This window comes from Hipposideros armiger, unplaced genomic scaffold, assembly GCF_001890085.2.
Source record: "Hipposideros armiger isolate ML-2016 unplaced genomic scaffold, ASM189008v1 scaffold_31, whole genome shotgun sequence".
In the NCBI taxonomy this organism is placed as follows: domain Eukaryota; kingdom Metazoa; phylum Chordata; class Mammalia; order Chiroptera; family Hipposideridae; genus Hipposideros; species Hipposideros armiger.
The window spans coordinates 4047592-4066274 of record NW_017731381.1 but is presented as its reverse complement, the minus strand read 5'-3'; the positions used below and the strand labels follow the sequence as shown (position 1 = coordinate 4066274).

The 18683-nt window shown below is 40.3% G+C and overlaps 1 protein-coding gene across 1 annotated transcript; it reads left to right on the top strand.

Annotated features, from left to right (window-relative positions):
- Nucleotides 1-739: 739 nt before the first annotated feature.
- SERINC3 (serine incorporator 3) lies at nt 740-17442 on the top strand. The gene is made up of 10 exons (XM_019636944.1): nt 740-925; nt 4109-4270; nt 4874-5067; nt 6297-6376; nt 7066-7203; nt 8280-8449; nt 9282-9372; nt 10377-10557; nt 14028-14255; nt 14907-17442. The coding sequence occupies exons 1-10, from the start codon at nt 887-889 to the stop codon at nt 15043-15045; spliced, it is 1422 nt and encodes a 473-aa protein (XP_019492489.1). The 5' UTR covers nt 740-886; the 3' UTR covers nt 15046-17442.
- The last annotated feature ends 1241 nt before the right edge of the window (nt 17443-18683 follow it).

Here is an 18683-nt window from a genome sequence, read left to right as displayed (position 1 = left end):
ACCCTAAAACAAAACAGTGTTGTTTAACTGCAGATGTGGTTGCCTTTGGAGAGATTTGGAAAATGAAGCTTTCATTCTATTAAAAAGGAAGATTAGTAAATGTTAGAAAAATGTTAAATACATACTAGTCTCAAACAAACCTTCTCTTTGATTTAAAACAGGACTTTCTCACTGTGTCTTCCGGTGTTACCGAATGTCATGTTCATGCACCTTTGAACCTTTCACTTACCCCAGAGTATACAGAGCGCACATTTTAGGAAACAAAGTCCATCTTTCCCTGATTAACTTGGACTCATCTTTCCGTTCTCAGATTAAATATAAATTCCACAGAAAAGCCTACCCCCAACTAAGTTGGTTTCCCCTTACAGGTTGAGCATTAAATGAACTTTATCGAAAGAATAGTCCCTTAGACTACTTCATAGTACTCATCACAATATGTCGTGGTGCATTTATGCGCATTGCCAGTGTCTTCTTAACTAGACCCATAAATTCTTGTGCACTTCTGAACCCCAGATCTTGACACATAATGGGCTCCCAGTGAAAACAAAGATAAGGTGAAGAAATAAAGCCTTCACAACTCCGGCTGGGACCCGTCTTCTTCTCTCCAGAACCCGGCCGGGTTAACCCCGCCTGCCTCCTCAACCCCAGGCAGGTTTAGCCCCGCCTCCTCCCTTAGCTCAGCGAGGATTGAGCTCCGCCTTCTCCCTCTACCAATAACAGGTGCCCTCTAGGCCGCGGCCGAGGGCGGTGGGCGGGGGCCGCGCAAGGACGCTCGCCGCGCGTTTCCGGCCTGAGAAACCGTCGCGTTTCTGCGGAGGCACCTCGACTGGCCGCCACCACCGGGCTAGAACCCTGTGGGTCGGCCGCTTCCATCACTAGCGTCACCATGGGAGCTGTGCTGGGCGTCTGCTCCCTTGCCAGCTGGGTGAGTTCCGGGGTTTGATGTCTCCGTCCGACCTGTGATTGGAGGGAGGGCGATAGTGATCCCCCAAGACCAGACCCAACTGGCCTCGGCCGCAGAGGCCTGGGGTGGGAGTGGGGGGACCGGCCCTGGCTGGGCTGCAGAGAGTATCCAAGGGCCCAAGCCGAAATCCGCGATGCCCCGAAATCGGGATCCGGCGGCTCGCCTTCCGGGCTTGTTAAGGAACGTAGGAGGCCAGGTCGCCATTGTTTACATTTTCGATTGCCCCGCCCCAGCGAGCCTTCCGGCCTGTGGGTTCCTCTGAAGCTGGAATTGGACCGAGGAATAAAGAGTTCCCGGGGCAGCGACTCTCGGTTTCATTTCGAAGCACCCTCTTAAGGTGGCGCCATTTAATTTGGGTGGCTTGAAGAACATTTTTACCCCATAGCACGGGATTTGCCAAAGCTACAGAGTATGTGGCAGAGCTGCGATTTGAACTGAGGCCCGTCTGCAGCTCTGGTGTAAGCGGATAAGAAGGCCTGTGGATTACGATTCAAAATTGGAAGCCATGGTCTGAACTCTTGGGACCTTGCACAAGTCGTTTATGGGGGGGGGGGGAGCTTCCCCCAAAACAAGGATAGTCACCTCAGCATTCCTCTGCCTTGGAGAGCTGTTGAGAGGATAAAAGTGAATAAATGGGTTGAATCACTTTGTAGATTGTAAACGCCATATTTTAAAAAGGAAATTTTAGCATCTGTGGAATAGATTATGCCGAGTTCCCTCACGTACTCACTTCAAAGGAGCAAGATTTCTCGAAATTATTGCCTTGTTTCCTAGTTCCCGACCTGATTTAATTGATAAAGGACTCAATCTCAGCTCATTCCGCTACCATTTTTTAGGAACAGAGTGTATTTTCCATCCTTTACAGTTGTCAATCTCTAATCAATAGGGCGGGTTTCTTGAGAGCAATGGCTTTCCAATTTGTTTGGCCTTGACCTAAAGTAAGAAAGCAATTTTACATAGTTGGATTAATACATTTTTTTTAAACGCAAGTTTCATGAAATAATTCTTACCTTTACTATCTGTTGTACAATTTTTATTTTCTGTCACATTGAAAAAGTCCTGGTCAGTTGATTTTTAAACAATCTACTCGTGGGTCAAACTCACCAATTACAATATAGATCTAGAAAAAATATAGTTACAAAGGTCATTAATTAAGGAGTGAATTGATAATTTGAAGCAAGTTATGTCCTTTCTGTCCTAATAACCCGAAACACATTTTGGCTTTGATGTAAAGCTAAGATTTGAATTGATGCCATCAAAGCACTTCTATCTATAAAACACTTTACTATTTTATTAATCCTTTTTGTTCAGTAGGAAGAGCAAGGGGTTCAGTGTGCCAGAGAACAGAATGACTGAGGGGAAGAATAATATAATAGGAAATGAAGTCAGAAAGCAGCAGGGAGCCAAGTCATGTAAATTCTATTGTATACTCTTGTAGACCAATTTAAGGACTTGGGCTTTTGCTCTTAAATGATATGGGGATCCATTTCAGAAAAGAAGAATGATGTCATGCAAATTGTGTCTTAAGAAGATTGTTGTGTGCAGAACAGATGGTAGAAAATAGAGGGTAAAGCAGGTTAGGGGAGGGAGGACTTCTCTTCTACCCTCTGTGGGGTTAGTGGTTAGGGGCCTGTGAATTAAACGGACACAAGACAGAGTAACAAGAAAAAAAAGAGTTTGTGAATGCATGCAACACATACAGACATGCTCAGTGATGAATAGCTCAAAAGGGGTGTTTATAGAGCATAGGGCTTATACTCCTAACTTAAAAGGGAAAAGGAGGGGGTAAGGAAAGCACTTCTATGGGAAGAACAAATGAGTTTCTTCAGGAAAGACAAATGGGTTTTTAGAACAAACAGGAGATAAGAAAGTTTGTGATAATACTTGTTCGGGTAGATGTAGAGGTCTTTTTGTAGTCTTCAGGGCCATAAAACTGCCTCGGAGAGAGAATTTATGGCAGCCTTATATCCCTGAAGTTGCTTTTAGTCAGATGAGGAAAGCTCCAAGAGGGCTTTTTTTTCCCGCATTTGTTCTGAGCCTCAAATGTTTTCATCCTAAAATAATCTTTATACCAACTCTGGGTTCTGAATGGGTCACTACAGCAGTAGACAGGAGCTACTGCATTTAATCCAAATGAGAGATGATAGTAGTGGCTTGGACCAACGTGATAAGTAAGAATGCTATGAACGTGGTCCGATTCTGGATATATTCTGAGGATAGAGCTGATGTGCTGGCAGATTGGATGAGGGTTTTGGAAAAACAGAAGGCATCAAGGATGGCTCTGAGGTTTTTGGGCTGAGCAACAGGAAGAATAGATTTATCATTTACTGAGATAGGGAGGTGACATAACATATAGTAGGACAGGTTGGTTCCACAGACCTTTACACAGTAAGTACTTGATTCATTTTTGTGGCTGAATAATATTCCATTGTGTTGATATACCACATTTTACTTATCCATTCACTAATTGATACACATTTGGGGTGTTTCTGCATTTTGGCAATTGTGAATAGTGCTGCTTTGAACATTCATGTGCAAGCTTTTGTTTGAATACCTGTTTCGGTTCTTTTGGGTGTATGTTTATGAATGAAATTTCTGGGTCATATGGTAATTCTATGTTTAACTTTTTGAGGAATCTCCAGGTTACTGCTCTTGAATGGAGCTAAATGACTCTTGCTATCATTTATAAGGGTTTCCATGTAATGTTGCTTTATGCTATAATATCAGATTTGGTTACTAGAATTCTCACTAAATAGCAAGTAGAGTTAGGTTTGTATTTTCCTCAATATTGATATATGTTGTTTTTAAATACAGTATGTTTTCTGTATGACTATAAGTAACATGTATTGGGCTCTTTGTGTGTTTTAGGTACTGTGTTGAATGCTTATTTAATATAGTAATGTCTGAGGGAGGAAGATTTGTTATTGAGTCTCTTTTACAGATGAAGAAATAAGTTTGTTGAGGTAAAGTGGCAGAACTAATATTGACTCCAGAGGCGATGCTTTTAACCACTTCTGTCCAGCCCTCATTCTCTGAGTTAAAACTGTCAAAGCCTGATTTCTTTTGTCTTCTATTCCACCATACCTATGTCATGAAGGAGTCCACAAAAGGAGGTCTCAAATGGTTCTGGTGTGCTTATTACAGGTTCCATGCCTTTGCAGTGGTGCATCATGTTTGCTGTGTGGTTGCTGTCCCAACAGCAAGAACTCCACTGTGACGCGCCTCATCTATGCTTCCATTCTCTTCCTGGGCACTATTCTATGCTCCATCATGCGGACAGACTGGATGGAAACTGAGCTGAAAAAGGTTAAGTAGAAGTAACAGTGCCCTTAATATACTGGTTATTTTTATATTTTGCAAAATTTTAGTTGAAATGAATGTTGGTATTTCTTCAGTATTGTGAAACTCAATGAAGATCATTGTCATTTGGGGTACAGTCAAGACACAGAATATAAAGGTATTGCTCTTGTCCAGAAAGAAATAAAGGTAGTCAGAATGAACATCTGTATGTTTTCGTTTAACAGCTGAGAGAAAACAGATACTAAAAGAATGGCACTAAGACGTTTTCTTTCTGTGTATGTTTAAGATTTAAACATTTAAACTGGACTAGGCGTTCATCTTTGGAAAGAGTGAGTTGTAGCATGAAAATTCATGGGAAAATAGGGGTTAACCTCATCAGTAAAAAGGAGCAAAGAAGAGAGCACTTCGCTTTTATTTTCAAAATGCAAGTTGTTTATACTATTTGGTTTCAAGATTATAAATGAATTGGAAGACAAAAAGAAAAACTCCACAGGACAGTCATGCAGTTGTTAAAGAAGTCAGTTTTGTAAATCTAGGTTTTCCTATAGTGGGATAGAATCTCTGCTGAAATGTGGATGTTCCCATAACATCGAAATGACTTTTTTCCAGGTTCCTGGATTCTGTGACGGGGGATTTAAAATCAGGGTGGTTGATATGAAGGCAGACAGAGATTGTAATGTGCTGGTCGGCTATAAAGCTGTGTATCGGATCAGCTTTGCCTTCACCATCTTTTTCTTTGCCCTCTCTCTGCTCATGATAAAAGTAAAATCGAGTAAAGATCCCAGGGCAGCAATACACAATGGGTACGTAAGATTTATTTATTCATTTATCTACCTGCTTATTTATTTATTTATGAGATTTCTTTTTTTTAATGAGTTTATTTGAGCCAAACTGACAACATGCCAGGAAGCAAGATCTCACACGCTCCCAAGATTTATTTTTTATTAAATTGTTATATTATGGCGTGGATTCTCCCATTCAGCAGTTAATGCTGCCATTCTGATGGAAGCAGCAGAGTATGTAACTCAGTGGCCCAGATATATGTCTGACCTATTTATACATGTGAAGTTGTTTCAATGGCATTTTCAGTTGGAGCCCCATGGTGTGGAGGAGGTAGACAGGATGAGGGGAGTCTTATCTTTTTAATACATTTTGCTTCAAGTTTCTAGTTTTCTATCAGACACCTATGAAACAGTTCAAGCACTGTGCTAGGCACTACACACACACACACTGTTTTTTCTATTGTTAAAATGTAAGCATGTATGTGATATGTTTAAACAGTATATAAAAAGACAAATAGTGACTTATATTTGGGCCACTGATTTACATACTCTGTTGCTTCTCATTCCTGGCCCCTGGTTCCCCTAATTCTTACTTGAAGACTGAAGGGAGTTTTGTAAACTTTATGTGTATTATAATCCCCTTTTTACAGATGCAATAATTGCATTTCATAGAGGGTAAATAAATTGCTTGAGATCTCTCAGCCACTGAGGTTTGGAGCTGGGATTGAAGCTTAGGTCCATCTAGCTCCAAAGCCTGATTTTTTTCTACTCTGCCATATAAGGCAGTCTTCAAAGATCACGAACTGAAAGCCAGGTTTGGTCTTAGCTTGGCCAGTGATGAGCTGTGTCATTGCAGGCAAGACACTTGGAGCCTGTGTTGTAAAAGAAGGATTAGGTGATAGCTTTTCCTAATGATCTAACCATTAATTGCTCTATATGTAGCTAACATTATTAGTTTAGAATGCTCTAGAATTCTAGAAAAATTCCTGCCTTTTAAGTGTTAAAAGTAGGGAAACTCTATAAAGATACATGTTTCTCTTATAGAATGTTCTGTTCTGTTCTCTGTGCTGTTTGACCTTAAATCGTATGAGATAATTGAATGAAGTAGCTTCATGTCAAGTGATGATCTAAACCCAGATAGTCATGTTGAAAATGCTACTGTTGCTTATTTTTGCATTTCAGAAATTCATTTTTATTAGTGTAATGACAAAAGTTAGCATTTTATAAATGCACTTTTGTATTTTATATAGGTTTTGGTTCTTCAAAATTGCTGCCCTTGTTGGTATCATGGTTGGCTCTTTCTACATCCCTGGGGGCCCTTTCACCACAGGTATGGCTCACTATTAAGGGGGTTAATTGTAACATATAGACTCTACAAATGATTGAGCTAAAGCTGTGTTTTCATTACTGATTTTGCAGAATTGACAAATGAAGTTTTGTCCAATTATATGACGTGGTACTAATATTAAGATATTTATTTATTGATTAAAGCCAGGAGGCATTCAGTTTACTTTTCCGCTGTTCTGGAACCATATGTTAATTGTTTGCCAATATTTGAATAGTTTACCTTCTCACTTGACAATACTAATTGGAGAGCTTGTCAACATAAGGACTTGTAACTTATGTGCTCCTGTAGCATGGAGGAGGTAGATGGGGTGATGTCTTAACCTGCTTACTTACCATGGCATCAAGTGACATCTGTGGATTTTCACTGTGATCCCCCCGCCCCGCCCCCGGTAAAGTAAAGAAAAGGCTTACAATACCATGTGGAATATCATATCCTAGGCTCCTGTTGGCACAAGCTAGAGTAAGCTTTAAAAGGACTGAAACCCAACAGAACACTTCTTAAGAGACTGCCTTTGAGTTTGGAATTGGAGTAATCTTGCAGTACTGCTGGAGGCAGAATATGACTTTATCACCTCTCTTACTTGAACTGAAATCTTTTTTAGAATGTTGGACAGTAACATTCTGAAATATTATTTCTATTGTAAGGAATAACTTTGTTCTTTTGCTTTATAGCCTGGTTTTATATTGGCATGAGTGGGGCCGCCCTCTTCATCCTTATCCAGCTGGTGCTGTTGGTAGACTTGGCTCACTCTTGTAATGAATCATGGGTAAATCGAATGGAAGAAGGAAACCCGAGGTGCTGGTATGCAGGTAGGTATCTAAACTCACCTATGAGGGCCATACTACATTATGCTGCATTAGACAGGGCGTACAGAGAAAAACCTCCATTGACTTAAATGTATAAACTCCCAGAGTAGAGCTGACTTTTTAAAAACTAATTTCCCATTGAATACATTCCAAATTATATACATTCCTGGAAGGGAGTAGCACAGATCACATAAATCATTGGGTTCTCCCAATTCACTAATTTTGAGATGTGTTTTGATAAGGGAAAAAGTTATATTTAGTGACATAGTCCTAGTTTTCTTTTTTTTTTTTTTTAAGATTTTATTGGGGAAGGGGAACAGCCAAATTGTTGTCCTTTAATCTTAGTTGTGGAGGGTGCAGCTAGCTCAGCTCCAAGTCTAGTCGCCATCCGGCTGCCCGGCAGCAACTCGTGGCCACTTAGCTCAAGGTGCCATGTTCAATCTTAGTTGTGGGTTGGCGTAGACCACCATCCCATGCGGGAGTCGAACCAGCAACCTTGTTGTTAGGAGCACATGCTCTCACCAGCTGAGGCATCCTGCCACCTGTCGGCAGCTCAGCAGCAGCTCAGCTTGGGTGCAGCTCACTGGCCCATGTGGGAATCGAACCGGTGACCCTGCTGCTCAGAGCTCGTGCTTTTAACCAACTGAGCCACTCAGCAGGCCCAACATAGTCCTAGTTTTGATATCCTTGTTTCCCTGGACAGGGGACTCAGATGCATTCTACGTATGGGACATCTGCCAATATAGGCAGAAGGCTGTGGACAGTTCTTCCTGCTTTATTCAGAGTGTGACCCCACACCCTGTAAAAGCTGTCTGGTAGGAAAAGGGTGCTTAGAATTTTTAGGTTGGGAATAGGATTTCCAGCCTGTAATAATGGGAAGGGACTTGGGACCCCTCTACTTATTAGGAGCAATGACCCAGCCATACTTTAGTTTCAATCTGGGGGCTTCTGTCATTTCACTGTAAATTATTGACCACCATAAATAAAAGTGAAATAATGCCTCTTTATTTTTATATGGAGTAAAAGAAAATTGGTCGTCTTTATATTGTGGGCATTCATATTGGTTTCCCTTTTTTCAGTGTTACTGTCTGTCACAAGCACCCTGTATACTCTGTCAATCATCTTTGTTGGTTTGCTGTACACGTACTACACCAGACCAGACGGCTGCACAGAAAACAAGGCCTTCATCAGTATTAACCTGATCCTTTGCTTTGTGGTTTCTATTATATCAATCCATCCAAAAATTCAGGTACGGTTTTCTGCCTCGTCCACCTGTGAGATTTTTAATTGATGATAAACTTGAAACCTAGGTAACCTTTTATATGACTTGATGTCCAAGTTTTATCTACTTAAATGTTTTTCCATAGTATGATAAAGTCTTCATAATTATAACTTAGTAACTACGAAATGTGCCATTGAGTTGCCTGTATCATAATTAAATGAATAATTTTCCTATCATTGAAAAAAAACCTAGGTAAGTTAAGAATTTATATTGGGTTGTTGAAAAAGTCATGACGCATTTTTGCAGCGAAAAACATAGAAAAAATACATCATGACTTTTCCAACAACCCAATAATTCTTATAAAATTGTTTACATCGTGAGAATGATTCTTATGAATCATTAGCCAAGATATTTTAAAGGAATTAAACTAGAAATAATAATTGATTTTTTCATATTTAAAAAGAAAACTCATGTTCCTGAGTTTCATCACTTAAATACCATACTCTTAAAAATTTATAGTTTTATATATGAACTATGAAAAGAACATCTGGATATCAGCTCTCCTTCTAAAAGTTGAGAAAAGTGAGATTCCAGAGAGATGATGGGTTGCCTAGCTAGTTAGAGGCAAAGCTGAGTTTAGATTCAACTATTCTAAGGGACTAGTAAGTCTAAGCCTTTGTGTAACCCACAGGAATTTCCAGGATTATGAAATGCCTTGTTACTTGTCATCTTTCAACTGTCAAGCAGAACCAAAAGGTTCTCAGTTAATAGCAGTTCAGTGGGTCCCAGGAAAGTACAGTGGGTTTTAGAAGGTCAGCTCTTACAATTCTTTGGCATTGTTTTCCTTTTGATTCTGTAGGAACACCAGCCTCGTTCTGGCCTCCTGCAGTCTTCTGTCATCACCCTCTACACCATATACCTCACGTGGTCAGCTATGAGCAATGAACCTGGTAAGAGAATGTCAATTGCGCATTCATTTGATGATAAAGTAAGAAATTACTCTTTTGGTGGCTGCAAAAACTAGAGGTAGAGCAGGCGTCAAACAAACAAGTGAGCAAACAAACACCTTCACTGAAATGTATAATGTTCACTATATGTTTGCAGATGTTTACCTTTCAAGCTTTATTCTCCATGTCTATTCGTAGCTATTTATAGCTGACAGCCTAAAGGACCGCAGTCCTTTAAAGTACTCTAGGCTTTTCCCAGGACTAAGTCAAACTGGTTAAGAGCTAGACAAGGCAGCATTATTTTGGCCCTTTGTAGAATTGTTTTAATTGAATTTTACTTTGGTGTTATAGGCTCTAGAAGAAACAGCTGTAGGATATCTTTTGGGGTTGTTCCAGGATTGTTTCTCAGTAGGGTGTAGACTTCTTTTAAAGGAAAACAGTTATTGCAGATCCTCTAATGATGACTCAGCTTATTTTTATTATGTCCCTATGTAACAACAAAACGGGATAAATGCTTTGTGCTTAAAGCCTTTGCACAACTGTAGAACCAAAAAGATTTACCAATCAAGATTTAAAATCAAGATTGACATTTATTACATTTGTCAAATTGTTTCTTTTTTTCTAAAACTAAGTCACTGCTTGTAACACACATGTTACTGATTGCTAAGTTTCAGGGGTTTTTTGTTTTTTTCTTTTAATTTTTATTGAGGAACAGCCATGTTCATTGGTTACGCATCGCTTTCATGCTACAATGGCATAGTTGACTCTTTTAAGGAGGGCACCGCTCACAGTGGCCATGTGGGGGTCGAACCAGCAACCTTGGTGTTATCAGCACCATGCTCTAAGCTACTGAGCTAACCAGTCACCCCAGTTTCAGGCTCTTTTAACTATAGCATTCCAATGTTTTACTACATCATGACTGAATGATGTGTAGCCACACCCCTCAAATCCTTTCTTGGAAAAAGAGGAGTTGTAACTAAGGATAATAAAATATTTTCCGTTTTCAGATCATTCCTGCAACCCACGCCTCTGGAACATTATTACAGACATCACTGCACCAACCATGGCTCCTGCAAATTCAACGGCTCCAGCCCCTACTTCTGCTCCACCATCACAGGGTGGGCATTTTCTGGATACCGAGAGTTTTATCGGGCTGCTAGTCTTTGTTTTATGCCTTTTGTATTCTAGGTAAGTTAAAAAGGACTTAGAACAAGATTCTCGTGAAGGTTAATACTAGAGTGAAACAGCTATTTTGCTTTTAAAAAGCAGAGTGAAGAATTTACAAAAGCAGTTTAACTCTTTGTTGAACATACTTGACTGGCCTCAGTTACCAGCCGTGTACATTTCTTAAAAGTTCATTGAATCTTCTCATGAAATAATTCTTCCTAACCTTACCAAAAGAGACCTTCTCCTTTGTATGAAGATAAAGTCCACACCTGACCCTAGATCAACTAGAATAGTGGCTCTGAAAATTGGTTGGCTCGTCTTTAAAAAAAAAAAGAAAAAGTATTTCTTGATCATTGTAAATAATTACACAACTACAGGATCATACTCATCTGATGTGAAAGACTAGGAAATCCAAGACCCCAGATATAACCTGTTAGCAGTTTGCACTCATCCTCCCACTCATTTTTATTGATATTTTCTATATAATAGCATCTATTACTTAATAATTATTTTAAAATATATAATAAGAACAGTGGGCAAGGAGATATTTATATAAACTGGTAACATATGTGAGAAAAGTAAAAAGTAGGAAATGAAAGTATCCTCCCTGTAAATTTACTTCCTCCGTGCTTCACATTTGGTACATATTATTTCAGACTTTTTTCCTTTGCTTATACTTATTATTCTGTCTGCATTATATAGTTACATATAATTTTCCATATAGCTACATGCGTAATTTTATTTGTATCACTAGATATATAATTTTTGAAGTAAATTAGAAACATACTATATCAATACATATTCTATTCTGAAATATGAATTTGTCATTATACTCTGGACAGCTTTCCATAACATTATGTGTAGCTTTAACCTATTATTTTTTTTAATGATTGCTTAAAATAGGGGTTGGCCAACTACAACCCTTGGGCTGGCTGCCTGCCTAGTTTGGTAAATAAAGTTTTGTTGGAACACAGCTATGCTCATTTTTTTTCATATTGTCTATGATATTTTTGTTTGTTTTGCTTTTGGCCTAACATGTTTGTTATTGTTGTTTTTTTTTGAGATATCATTCACATATCATAAAATTCACCCTTTTAAAATGTTCAGTACAGTAGCTTTTTAGTATATTCACAGGGTTGTGCAACCATCACCACAATCAGTTTAAACATTTTATTTCCCCAAAAAGAAACCCCATACTCATTAGCAGTCACTCCCTATTGCCCTTCCGCTCCAGCCCTGGCAGACAGTAATCTCTTTTCTGTCTCTGTGGATTTGCTTATTCAAATGTTTCTTATACATAGAATCATACACTACATGGTCTTTTGAGATTGGCTTCTTTCACTTAGCATAATGTTTCAAGGTTCATGCATGTTGTAGCATGTGTCAGTGCTTAATTCCTTTTTATTGTAAGAAATAATACTCCATTGTGTGAATATACCACATTTTGTTTATCCATTTCAGTTGATGGACATTTGGATTTCCACTGTGGAGCTACCATGAATAATGTCACTATGAATGTTTGTGTACGTTTTCAGTTCTCTTGGATATATACTTAGGAGTAGGATTGCTGGATTATATGGTACCTCTGTGTTTCCCTTTTTGAGGAACTGCCAAAGCGTTTTCCAAAGTTCGAATCCCACCAGTAATGTATGAGGGTGTCAATTTCATCACCTCCCAATCATTACATGATAATAGTCTTTGATTGTAGCCATTCTTGAGGTTGTGAAGCAGCATTTCATTGTGGTTTTGATTTACATTTCCCTAATGACTAATGATGTTGAACATTTTTTCATGTACTTATTGGCTATTTATAGAAGAAATGTCTATTTAAATCTTTTGCCTATATTTAAATTGAGTTATTTGTCTTTTTATTGTTTTGTATATGCTTTGAGGTAAGGGTCCAACTTCATTCTGTTGAAAGTGGCTATCCAGTTGTCTCAGCACCATTTGTTGAAAAAACTATTCCTTCCTCATTGACTTGTCCTGGCATCCTTGTAAAAAATCAGTTAACCGTAAATGTAATGGTTTATTTCTGGACTCGAAATTCTATTTCATTGATCTGTATGTATATCTATTCTATGCCAGTACCACACTGTTTTGATTACTGTAGCTTTTGTAATAAATTTTGAAATCAGGAAGTGTAAGTCATCCAAATTCATTCTTTTTCAAGATTGTTTTGGCTATCCTGAGTCCCTTGCAATTTCCATGTAAATTTTAGGTTCAGCTTGTTAATGGCTGTAAAACAAACAAACAAAAACGGGTAATTGGCATTTTTGAAAGGGCTTGTGTTGTCTCTATACATCAACTTGGAGAGTTACCTTCTCAACAGTATTAAGGCTTCTAGTCCATGAACATGGGATATCTCATTTAGGTCTTTAATTTCTTTCAGTGGTGTATAGTTATTAGTGTAAAAGTCCTAAACTTCTTTTAAGTATTTTTTTTATGGTATTATAAACGAGATTGTTTTCTTAATTTATTTTTTAGGTTGTTCATTGCTAGTGCATAGAAATATAATTAATTTTTGTATATTGATCTTGTATCCTGCAAGGTTGTTTATTGATTTTAATAATGTGTGTATTCCTTAAGACTTGCCATATACCAGGTCAAGTCATCTGCAAACAGAGATCACTTGACTTCTTTTTTTTCCAGTCTGGTTTCTTTTATCTTTTCCTTGTCTAATTGTTCTGGCTTGGGCCTCCAGTACAATGTTGAACAGAAATGATGAGAGTGGAATACTTGTCTTGTTCCTGATCTTAGCGGGAAAACTTTTAGTCCTTCACTATTGAGTATGATTTTAACTCAGGATTTTTCATAGATTCCCTTTATTATTTTGAGAAAATTTTCCTCTATTCCTGGTTTGAGTGTTTTTATCATTAAAAGGTATTAGATTTTGTCAAATGCTTTTTTTAATGTCTGTTGAGATGGTCATGTGGTTTTTGTCATTTATTTGTATGTATTTTTTTATTGAGTCTAACTTTTGGTGAGCATCTGCTGTGTACTAGAAATGCCTAGATGACTAGGCAGTTCTTCGAATAGCAAGAAAGACAGGAATGACAAGTGCTATGGCAGAGGGAGGCAAAAGGAGCTGTGGGAATCTAACCCAGCCTAGGGATGGGGTGATGTCAGGGGAGGATTTCTAGAGGACACGGCACATAGCCAGAGAATTGAAGGACGGGTAAGTTAGCTGGGAGGATGTGGGTGGAACATTCTAAGCGTAGAAGAGGTACCTGTGAGGTCATGGAAGTAGACAATAAGAGCATAGTATGTTTTAGGGAACTCGTAAGCCGTTAAACCATCACGTAGTAACTGATGAGTACCACCTGTCTTGTGATGACAGGCAACAGTTCAGAACTTCAAGCAGGGCCCTTCAGAAGGCTGTCAGTCCCCAAAGTAGGAGCAGTTCAGAAATAATCTCCATGTATCTAGGCCAGTGGCAGCAGTTCAGCTTCATGGACGCTTTCTGATCGATCCTGTCTGTGATGACTTTCCAGCTTCCGCACTTCCAGCAATAGCCAAGTAAGGAAGCTGACCCTGTCAGGAAGTGAGAGCGTGATCCTCCGCGATACGGCGCCCAATGGCGCTGGCGATGAAGAAGATGGACAGCCCCGGCGGGTCCTGGACAACGAGAAGGAGGGCGTTCAGTACAACTATTTTTTCTTCCACTTCTTGCTCTGCTTGGCCTCCTTGTACATCATGATGACCGTGACCAGCTGGTACAGGTAGGCACAGACAAAACAGATGGAAGACCTCTTAGCCCCCTGGGCTGCCTGTAAAATCTCCATCCATTGCCCTGCCTTCAGAATAACCCTTTCTCTTACCCATATGATGGAGTTTTATTGGTACTGACTCTTTTCTGACATACATTTGACTTTTTGTCGTTTTGGACCTAAACTCCAGTTTGAATTCTTACAGTGCAAATCATGGGCGCTCTCCCAGGCTTGAGTACTTGAGAGAAAAAATCATGACGTAGGGCGATCTGACTCATCTTTGTTCAGTAATTTTTCTCTGTCTGGAGAGGGCCATATAGAGTATTGTGATCAAAGGATGATGTGGTCAGGACGGAAGGTTTCAGGGAGGCCATTTCAGTCTAGACTTTTACCAGTGTCTGGAACAGCCAGATGTTCTGAAGAACTTTGTCCAAGGATTAGCGTAGTCAGGGTTCTTCACACTGCCAAGAAGATAAAAGCCGTTTGAGGAGGAGAGTTCCCTGCTCATAAAAACTAAAACCAGCAGCTTCCTCGAGTCCCTTCTAGAAACTTACTAGGGAGTAGTGGCTGCCAAGTTTCACTGGAGACATTCTTGGCTTTGGCGCGGGGGCGGCTCGATGGCACCTGGCAGCTCCTTGACCTGACTCTCTTCTGTTTTCTTAGCCCTGATGCAGAGTTCCAGAATGTAACCAGCAAGTGGTCCGCCGTGTGGGTCAAGATCATTTCCAGCTGGGTCTGCCTCTTCCTCTACTTCTGGACCCTCGTGGCGCCACTTGTCCTCACCAACCGAGACTTTAGCTGAACCTCCGAGTGCCAAGGATGCCACTGAAATTCATAAAGGTTTCCTTTGCTGAAAGCCCTTTTGCTTTTGCTTCGACTAAAATACTAAGCGAATGCTGTGCAAATTTGACTATATCCACGTTTATGCTGGAGGGCAAATTACAAAATGATTGATGTAGGATCTGAACTTTTCCTTTACATGTATGTTTATTTGTAAGGATATAGCGCAAAGGGGACATGTTGCACTGTAAAGTGAGCTACAGCTGTGCTGTGAAGAGAGTTCTTTATGAAGACCTGTAGGTTCCTACAACTTTGATTTAAAATATAAGAGAAAAATGTTGGATATTTGAGGCTATCGTTAATATATTTCTATTGCAGTATCCTTGAGCAAAAAAAAAGAAAAAAAGAAAGTAATAATGTATTTCTATGACACTTTTCCTCTGTGCAACTCTTTCCTTGTGTGATACAAGCACTCTGTTCACTCCTTAAACTCTTAAGAGGTGTAGTCTCATGGGACTTGGGCAAAGTAGTATGTGTGGGGGTCTTTCCCGAGAAGGGTAGTTGCTGATATGGCTACTGCTTCAACATCTTGAGTTTTTTCACTTATTTTTATTATACTACAACACTGATGCTGCTTGATTTAAGTCTGTGGCTTTGCCAGAATGTTAATTTCAATAAATGCTTTGTAGGTTTGGTTAAAATGAAGATTCACTTGGGTAAACAGCGCACCTTTAGTCTATGTAATTATCTTGTTATGAGTATGTAAAAGTAAAATGCATGTGAGTTTATTACATTTGCACTATAAAGGTATTTGATTAAAATAGAGACTTTAAGCTTTTAAGGCCCTTTCTTTAACAGCTTTTATGAATTAGCAGCCATTCTATATGTTTTAGACTTATATGAGCGGTCAGATTTATCAAGCATCTAGCAGAATGCTCCTAGTCCTTCTAAAACTTAAGGGCTGGTAGTAATGTTTTGAACGCATTAAAAAATTGTACTAAAGATCTTCTCTGGGTAAAATGCTTGGGTAGATGAGTGACAGGGACAGGCACTGTCAGGACTCCTCCATGGGAGGTAGCATGCAAGGAAAGAGAAGTTTGTTCGTTCAGCAGGGATTTACTGTCTGTTCTTCACCAGCCCATCGGGTTCTGGGGTACATCTTTTAAGCGTGACAGACACTGACTCTACCACCTTAGACCTACAGTTTCAAGGAGGGTGAAGATGAGCCGACAAGTGGTACAATGTGGTGTCATTAATGCTGTGACTTAGGAATTGCAGAGAACTCTAAAGATGAGGTGCCCAGGGCGTGGGGGTGTGTCTGGATAGGCTTCCTGGGAAAAGTGATGTCTAAGCCAAGAATTGTTAGGAGTTAGCTGAGAGAGAAATGGGCAAGTGGGATGACTTTGTTGAAGGGCAGACACAACTGCATGTGAAACGCGGGGAGATGAAAAACAAAAAACAAGATTGGTTCAGTAAAGCTGGAGTGGGGAGAAGTGGGCAGGAACTAGGTTACAAAGCTTTGGGGACCACACTAAAGAGTTTGGACCTGATGTTGAGGGCAGCAGAGAACATATTCTCAAAATTGGCAGTAGTGTATAGATATGGGGGAGAGGTCGATTCCTGAGTAATTGTGGTGTAATCACCGGGGTCGATGGTGGTTCCATTTGCATGTGAGGGACAGCAAGAGGAACGAGTTGTGCTGGAAGGATGGAGGTGACCCCGTAAGAATGGCTGAGAGCATATACTTGGGAGTCAGACTGGGTTTGCATCTAGTGTTGCCATTTTTCTGTGTGTCAGCTAGTATTTATTGAGTATGTACTATGCTCTATGACCTTGGGCAAAATGACTACTTATCTGAGCCTGTGTTTTCTTTGTTTGAACAAGAGTACCTAGTACGTAAGGTTGTTTAGAGAGTCAAGTTAAGCAAAGTGCTTAACCCATTTTAAGCACTCTCGTGGTACTAGTTGCTGATCTCAACATGGGCTAAAGAGAGACATTCAAAGGTCAGAGATTTTCAACTGTGATCTAACAGAGGCTAGATTTGAGGTGTCCTTACAGAATGAAACACATGGGACATAGAGGGCACACTCTAGGGTGGGGATGGAGGTGGGGGTATGGAACCCAGGGCTTGACGGGAATTGTGGGAACCACCGTTAAAAACCAGTGGTTTATGTCGGGGTATAGAGATAAGGTCGTAAAGGAATTGGGAGCAGATAGGGGATGTTTAGCCCTTACTTGGCCAGTGTAAAACAGAGACCCCACTCTCCTTTACAACAGGGCCAGATTCAGACCATCTAAAGTCCTCAAGTTGAAAAACATGATGGTGCACCGTCACCCACCTTATGTAATTCAGAATAAAAGCAATACTGAACTGTATAATAAGTGTAACAAAGTCCAATAAAGTGTTTATTTTTTCTCATGATAACTTTGATATTAATGAAAATAACAAATTTTCTTTAAGAATTAGGGGGCAGTGTCCCTGCTGTGCTTGGCTATACCCTAAGAATGAATTACGTTGGAAACCCAGCAGTTCACTCAGGACGCAAGTGAATTATACACTTACGTGCTGAATTACACATAAGCATAAGTGTCAGCATTTCGAGTAAGCCCAGGATCAGACTGGAAGCAGGGGAGTGTTTTCAATGATGAGGCCTTAGGGTGTCATTGTACTGACACCTGAGGTGAGATGCCTAGTGTCACCAGCAGGAGCAGGCTCGCCTGTCTCCCAGGATCGCAGATGGAGGGCGCTGGCTTCAGGGTTTGCAGTGTGCTCTAGGAATTCATCAAAGGCAACAGCAGTGGGCCGTTTTCACCTATTTCCATCTGGGACAAAGCTTGCAGGCCCATGCTGGGTGTCTGCTCTCCAGGTTGGTCTTGGAAGAGACTCAGTTGGCTGGGAAATAAAACTTTCTCTTGGCAGTCAAAGATACTGCCCAAGAATGGCCACGGCCATCCGTGCTTTTGATGATCTGGACCAGATCATAACAGGGGCTTAATTTAAATCAGGACTGTTTTTGCCTGTTACAAGTCCTCGCTTGATTGTTATTTTCTTTTTACACATTCAAGCTAAAGTGAGGATTCAGTCATCTTGGTCACGCCTCAGACCTCTGCAGGTTGATGGCAGATACCAGGCTCATGCTTCCTAATGGGAGCTGCCGTTGATCTCTCTACTCCTTTGGTGTTGGTGTTGGTTGTATCCGTCCTCTTACCTAGAAGCCCGAATCAGGCAGCCTACTCAAGTGATGTCCTCAGTACTGCTGGGTGACTCAAGCCACACGACGCCTGTATCCTCAGTTGAAGAACAAGAATGGCTACCACATAAATAGCTGCATGTACCAAGCAAAGAACAGACATTGTCTACACCCCTGCAAGGTGGTGATTATTCTCCCCCTTTTACACAAACCAAGGCTCAGAGAACTGGGTGACTTGCCCACCGTTAGTAACAGGAAAAGCAGAGGGCCGGCCAAGTGGCTCAGTTGGTTAAGAGCTCACTCAAGAGTGCGAGCTCTGAGCAACAGCGGTTCGATTCCCGGCCCGAGCTGAGCTGCCAACAGGTGGCAGGATGGCTCAGCTTAAAAAAAAAATAAAGCAGAGCAGAAGCAGAGAAAGATACCCTAGGCTTAACTTAAGAGTTCTTTTTTTCAATTAGGTCTCATTGTC